Consider the following 6,988-nt stretch of genomic DNA (forward strand, 5'->3'; position numbering starts at 1 on the left):
CATTGTGTGCTGCCTCCTCAGACGCACATGAGCGGCTTTCCAAGATCCTCGAGGGCGTCGGGGATTGGAATCGAACCTCACTGGACGAGCGCTTAGTCACGATGGTCCCGCCCGCCACCGCCGTCTAGACTCGTGTTTTCAGGTAGCCCGGCTGTACAGACCCGGGGCACTAAGCTATTCTTAATACTGGCTCGTACGTCGAGATGTCAAGCTACCCCTAAACCTGGCTGCCAGTTCAGGAACTGGTCAAGAGGTCTTGATATGTATACCAAGTTGCGCCTCCCCCCCTTGACCCAGAAGGCTCCATCTTTCTCCCCCGTCGTCCGCTCTCACCCCCGGCCTTGTCCCGTCGACCCGGATCACACACTGCACATCCCATTCTGTCAGTCTGTGAAAGTAGACCCAATGTCACCCTCGTCATGACACCCAGGTGCAGATAATTCGAAAGACCAACCGCCTATTGAGGGTATCCTTGTGGATGCTTCGATCACATCATGGAGGATCGCAGCGGGCAAGTGCTGGCCGTGGCGGTCCTCTTCTTCATATTATGTTGGATCGCCGTCGGCCTGCGTATATACTGCCGTGGCTGGATTACACGCTCTCTCGGCACCGATGACAGGATAATGATTGCTCTTATGGTACTTTCCCATGAGACCTTAACATAATACTCAAGAGGAAAGACCTTGACTGACTCTGTTGGCAGCTCACCTTCACCATCTACCTCATCACTCAGATTCAAGGAGTTCGATACGGTACCGGCCGACATAGAGTTGATCTCACCCCGCAACAAAATCGCGACGCTCTCATGGTATGGCCAGCTCGAAAGTCTTCGGGTTCGAATATTTGCTGCCTGCATTTTCATGACTAACGCTCTCTCTAGTACTGGTACATTTGCGAACTACTCTACATTATATCAACCTGCCTCCTCAAAATCTCTGTCGGTTACTTCCTCATCCGCGTTTCTATCCGCCGCAGCCACATTTGGATCCTCCGCATTCTTATGCTCGGCACCGTACTTTTCGGCTCGACGTACTTCTTCATGGTCATGCTTCAGTGCCGGCCAATTCCAACGTTTTGGGAGGAATCACCACGGACACAGGGAAAGTGCTTCAGCAACCGTGTGGTTGTCATCATGACATTCACGGCCTCGATTATCAACTGTCTCGCCGACTGGGCGTTTGGGATTCTTCCCTTGTTCATCGTCTGGTCGCTCTCCCTCCCCAAGCGCACCCGACTCCTCGCATTTGGCATTCTTTCTTTTGCTGCCATCGGGTCTGCCGCAACCGTGGCGAGATCCGTATACATACCGACTCTCCTTAATGGCGACGACTTCCTATGGGCGACTACCGACGTGGCTTTGTGGAGCACCGTCGAGCCTGGCATTGGGATTACTGCCGCGTCGATTGCCACCCTCCGCCCTCTGTGGCAACTCATCTGGTACCGCGCGGGTGTGCGGTCCCAAGCGCCTCGTGCGATAGCATGGCGAGAACGCTTCAAGGGGCAACCGAGCTATGTTCGCAGCGATGGCTCTGACCCTCGTCACCCACGACACCCTGTCCCAGATGACGCACCCCTTGAAGAGATTGAGGCTGATATTCGGGCCGAGTTTGAGGCGGAGGTGCCTCGCATAGCTCAGTCCCAGGATGGGTACAGCTCATCGGCACCGACAAGACGGAGCGGCCTTAGCAAGGACTTTAACATCTCATATGGGAGAGATAGACACGACGAAGACGTGGAGTCTTTGGTTATTCCCCGCAACGACGGCGATGGTGGCCAATGGCTCTACCCATCACCCAGTGAAGTGAGCCCCTCTTCTTCTGAACATATTCATCTAATTGAGTCAAGCTCAGACTAACCATTACGCAGGAGGGAGACCAGGCGATTGAGCTCGAAGACAGCGTCCACTTGCCACCGAGAGTGAGATCACCCGCGCCGACTGTGAACTGGTGTTCACCACGCATGTCGGCCATATCCATGGGTTTCGGCTCCTTCAACCGCGACAACCGTGACTCGACACACTCTGCCCTCACCTTGGGCGTCGCCAACCACGATGGCGGAAACCCCGCGAGTAACCGAGCGAGCAGGCTAAGCAACGTCAGCAACATCAAGGACGATGACCGGACGCCCAGACTGAGCGCCCTCAACAGTCCAAGTCATTACAGAGACAGCAGGATGACCATGGAAACATATACGAACACGAATCCGCGCCATAGCAGGTTCGACAACCGATACAGCCGGACGACGAGAGCCAGCAGTCACTACACGCGCGGCTCGCAGTTCCTGGTGCCGCCCTCCCCCGGGGACTTCCCCCTGCCCAGCCCACCTACCAATGCGTGGCAGGTCAACGTACCCGGGGGAATGAACTCTGCGCAGTGGCTCTCTTCTAGGATGGCGGAGCACCCCGGTCATCCGGGTAATAAACGATAGCAGACCTAAGCATACCTACCCTACCATTCTCATCACAACAAAGACAATTATATCACACCTAGTTATCGACGATAATATATACCCGGCGTACAGGATACCACCACTGCTTGAAATTTCGGAAACGGGGGAACGGGCGGGAGAATACTGCCTTATGGGGAAGAGAGAAAAAATAATCACAAAGAACTCCAGGCTACTGTCCTCGGGGGGGGGGGCTTTGGGGAATGCAGTATGGAAAAGTACAGACGAATGCCATGGCGTATGATGTATGATATATAGACCTGACGTACCTACCAAGGTATCTCAACAATCCGAATAGAAATTTGTTCAAGGAAACCGGCACATGTCATCAGTGGGGTTGCTGCTACTGTACCTGCTTAGGCAAGCAAACCTGGTTTGATAACCGCAAGATGAGTTCTCTCCTCAGCCAGGCCATCGTGTATGAGCGACTCCAGGCTCGGCTAGGTAGACTGCAAGAAACCTGAATACGACACCTCTAGGACTTACAAGCGGGAGGGCGCCTATGCCTCTTGGAAACTCTTAAGGCCCTCACTGGCGACAAGCAGAACGCCACTTGAATCATCTCGGGTCGCGACTGCGGGAGGACCAGGTTAAATCATCCACAACAAGAGAGCAGAGCTTCGCAAGTGGGATATAATATATTGCCTGAGGCAAGCCCCAAAACATATCGTCAACGACATGGCAGCAAGCAGATATCTTCCATCAAGTCACCGTCGTCGTCAGCCCGGCCTTGAAGAATGTAATGTTTTATTGTTTTGATCGTCCTGTTCGTTCCTCATGCCTGCCTCATGGTATACGGCCAATTGCTTATTCATAACCTTGACAAAACGAATTAAAAAAAATTAAGACAAAAGAAAACTGGGCAAGGGACACGTTTCCCAAGGGGAGGCAATCCAACAGTTGTCCTCCTCATTATCCGGCGTTGCCTGTCCATGCAGTGTAACTAACAAGATAGGTGTCTGCTGCTATGCTGAAAGTATGTATGCCATGGCTTTCTTTCTTCCTCGCATCAAATTTCCATGGCCTCGATGTTACCGCCTCCATAGTGCTGGAACGCACCATATTGGTTCTCCATTTGCATCTGCATCTGGAGGCTCTGCTCCCGGGCCCAGTCGTCGCCAAAGCCCTTGTAGACGGGGTCGGTGGCCGGCTTATAGCTGCTGCCGACCACGGCAGAGCCGTAGTGGGAGTAGTTGCTAGGGGGGGAGGTCTGGGCCTGCTCGCGCTCGTACTCACGACGCATGAGCTCCTCGTAACCGGACATCATATATGGCTCGACATGCTGGGTAATGGAACTTGCCAGCCAGCGGCTGTCGTCTGACTGGACTTGGGTGCCGTCAAGGCTCATGACGGCGTTCTGCTGCTGCTGCTGTTCCTGTTGCTGCTTCTCCGCCTCCATGCGCTCATACCGGAGTCTTGCGAGCTGCTCCTCTTGCTCTAGAGTTGTGCTCGTCCATGCCAGCGAAGGATTTTCTGTGCTCGAGGTGGGCGGTGCGGCGCGCCATATCTCAATGAGCCGCAACTGGTGGGGTTCTTCGGAAATTCGGAAAAGTTGAATCTGAGAAGGAGAGAGGACTGAAGGGTCGACGCCTTGCTGGCTGAGGACAGCCTCGGGAGTCAGCTGCTCAGTCTGAGGAGGCTCGGAGGAGGGACGCTGAATGGGGGCTTCTTGAGCTTGCTGCTGGCGGACGACGTGGGCGGAATGGGTGTAGTGTTGGGTGATGGAGTAAATGATGGGGGCCGGAGTTGGAGAGGGACTGGCGAGGGCCAGGTCCGGGGACTGCTTTACTTCTTCTTCTACTTTGGGTTGAACTTCAGGGTTGAGAGTTAGGTTGCGGGAGAAGAGGGTTGCGAGGTCATCTTGGACCTGCATGGTGGGGGTGAAGGAAACCATCGTACTACACAGGCTGTTAGTAGTGATTCGTTGGTGTCATGTCTGATTCCGTGTAACTCCCGATACAGCGGGTGGGCCATCTCCGACAAAAGGCCGGCGGGGCTCCGGGGCATGATGCTGATGAACGAGCCGATGTACATTGGGAGTTGGCGGGAAGAGGAGAAACTTGCCTTTCTGGTTGACGGGATGGTAGTGATTGAAAAGCCCGAAAAGGCCCTTCGTCGTAAAGCTGCTTGCTGTGGAAGTAAATCTTGTCGGGGGTGTGAGCAAAGAAGACAGAAATGTGCTGTCTTCTTGATGCTTGGTTTCTTGGCTTGATAATCGGTTTCGGGGGTTCGGACAGCGGTAATAGAAGAGAAGTGGTTTCTTATATTGGCTACTCTATGTAGGTACTCTCGAGGATTTCTTCTTCTTCTTGTGTTGTTGAAAGCAAAAATAAGTGCACAGAAACTCGAGGAAAGAGGAAAAGCGACAGCGTAGAGTCACAGGAAAGCAACGGTCGAGGGGTTTCGTGAATCGGGTTCGGTGCGGTGATTCCTTGGGCAGGAAGACAGCAGTAGTGGTACCAGGGTTGGAGACGGGGTGGATGTGAAGTGGTGCGGCAAGGTCAGCGGATGCAGTGGGAACGGGTTAGTGGTGGGGGGTTGTCGTTGTCGTCGTCGATTTCTCGAGGTTAGACGGCGGCGGCACTCTGGCGGGTGTAGCTAGTCAATAGCGGTTGATGAAGTTCGTGCCGGGTAGTGCGAAGAGCCAGGCGAGGTACTATTTAGCAAAGAGTAAAGAACCGGAAATGAGGAATCTGAACTCAAGAAATATTGGATTATATATGGCAGAAGGAGTCACGGCCAATTTCCAGGCGGGTAAGGTAGGCAAGGAGGGGGACAGAATGGAAGTGGAGGGGGGCAGGCACGAGGGGGAGGGGAGGCCTGGCAGGGGAGATTGCCTTAGCTAGGAAGGAGGGGCAATTTACCGGGCAGGGTCATGACGCAGCGAGCCCCGACCCGTGCCCCGTCGAGGGCAATGTGACCCGATGCAGATTCACAGGCTGGCTGTCTTCAGTTTATTCGGGTTCTCAGCGCACCTTTCCACTGAAGCCGGGCCATCTCTTTCGTCCCATCCACCTCATGGCCCAAGGGATCCCGCCTCCGTCTGCATCCACACATCACCACTAATAAATCACCAACCTAACCAACACTCGCTCGCACCAACCAACGCTAACCGACCCCGGCCCAAGGCTCCAACCAAAGTAGTCCCTTGATTAGGCAGGAATGACTGGCTACCTGATATGCCAGTGCAGTCCCACGTGGTTCTTCTCTCCTTATTTCTTGTGAGGACGAGCATCAACTGGAAGCATGGCTAATGCTCAGTCAGGTTGTGTATGAATTCGATACCTAATCCTGTCATTACATCCATCCTACGAGTACGGGTAGTGGTGGTGGCCGGCCATGCACACATCCCCTGGCTGAGGGCCCGGTAGCAAGCGCCGACTTGAAACATATTCTCTCCCAGATCCGCACTCCTCACCCAATGGTTCCGTGACACGATCAGTCCACACAGCTTCTGGAAGACCACGGAGGTATCAAACCAGTCTCCCGTGACACACTCCAGCCCACCCGCCATCATATGCGCACTCTGTAATACTTCTCCTACATAGTAGGATGCTCAGCCTTTGGTATGACGTGGGGACAATATTTCTTGGACTTGGTGCAAATGCTCGATACTTCTGCCATCATGCCAGACTCTCAATGCCGCGTTTCTTGCGATCCAAAAAGTTCTCAACACTCTCTGTCTTTACTCGAGCTACTTCGACATAGGCTCGGGATCCCAGTCCGGTGCGTCTTCACCGCTCCTCCTCGAAACCCCGTCCCAACATTCGTTTCGCCGGATCCATCCGGGCCTGGACTCCTTCAAGTCACGGTACTATCGGTACCGACGATTGTGACAACCATGACAAACCCTTCAACGACATCCTGTCTCTTGCAGCTTCCTCAGACGGACGACTGTCCATCATGCATCGAGAGCACCCAAAAGTCAAGAAGCTGTGCCAAATCCGCTTCATCTAAAACTAATCTGGTTTGACTGGTGCAACAACTCGTTGTCCCTCCATGTGACTTCACATTGCCTCTCTCCTCCCGATAACCCCTCTACAGCACCTGGCAGCTGCATACCACTGCAGGGTCAAGTGCGGGATAGTGGGGTATTGTCAATTCCCCTGTCAGCTTCGGTGTTCACGATGACGGGAGACTTCACAGGCTTGCAGCTGCTGCCAGTGTTCCTGTCAGCCACATCACCTCAACACACGCCACACCTTTAAAGTGGCTGGTGTCTTCCCTCTCATCTGGGTCCACCCCCAGCTTCCCTCATCAACCTGAGGCACCCTTGCGTCCAGCCTCACCCGTCAACCTCGCACAGCAACACGCAGCTCAGGTTGCCTGAAGCTCTGATCTCAAGGCTCCAGATTCCCCAATTCTAAACCACGTCCCGCTATCGTCATCCACCACCATACAAGCTCTCCCACGATCAGACAACGTGCCTACGACGACCACCCCATCACGATTCCCTTCGACGCCCAACGAACCCTCCAGTCCCCAAGCTCAAGGCTACGCAGCTGAACCCTTTTCCAAATACCCCAAGCTCTTCTAATTCACG

The 6,988-nt window shown here is 54.1% G+C and overlaps 2 protein-coding genes across 2 annotated transcripts; one reads left to right on the forward strand and one right to left on the reverse strand.

Annotated features, from left to right (window-relative positions):
- Window positions 1-494: 494 nt before the first annotated feature.
- On the forward strand, window positions 495-2,427 carry CORC01_06496 (uncharacterized protein; the record flags this gene model as incomplete). The annotated part of the gene is made up of 4 exons (XM_022618137.1): window positions 495-638; window positions 704-808; window positions 881-1,801; window positions 1,867-2,427. 4 exons carry the CDS (start codon window positions 495-497, stop codon window positions 2,425-2,427), a joined length of 1,731 nt encoding a protein of 576 aa, XP_022475279.1.
- Window positions 2,428-3,454: 1,027 nt separating this feature from the next.
- Window positions 3,455-4,318, reverse strand: CORC01_06497 (uncharacterized protein; the record flags this gene model as incomplete). The annotated part of the gene is made up of 1 exon (XM_022618138.1): window positions 3,455-4,318. One exon carries the CDS (start codon window positions 4,316-4,318, stop codon window positions 3,455-3,457), a length of 864 nt encoding a protein of 287 aa, XP_022475280.1.
- Window positions 4,319-6,988: the final 2,670 nt, after the last annotated feature.

Source organism: Colletotrichum orchidophilum (assembly GCF_001831195.1).
Source record: "Colletotrichum orchidophilum strain IMI 309357 chromosome Unknown Scaffold_49.1, whole genome shotgun sequence".
In the NCBI taxonomy this organism is placed as follows: domain Eukaryota; kingdom Fungi; phylum Ascomycota; class Sordariomycetes; order Glomerellales; family Glomerellaceae; genus Colletotrichum; species Colletotrichum orchidophilum.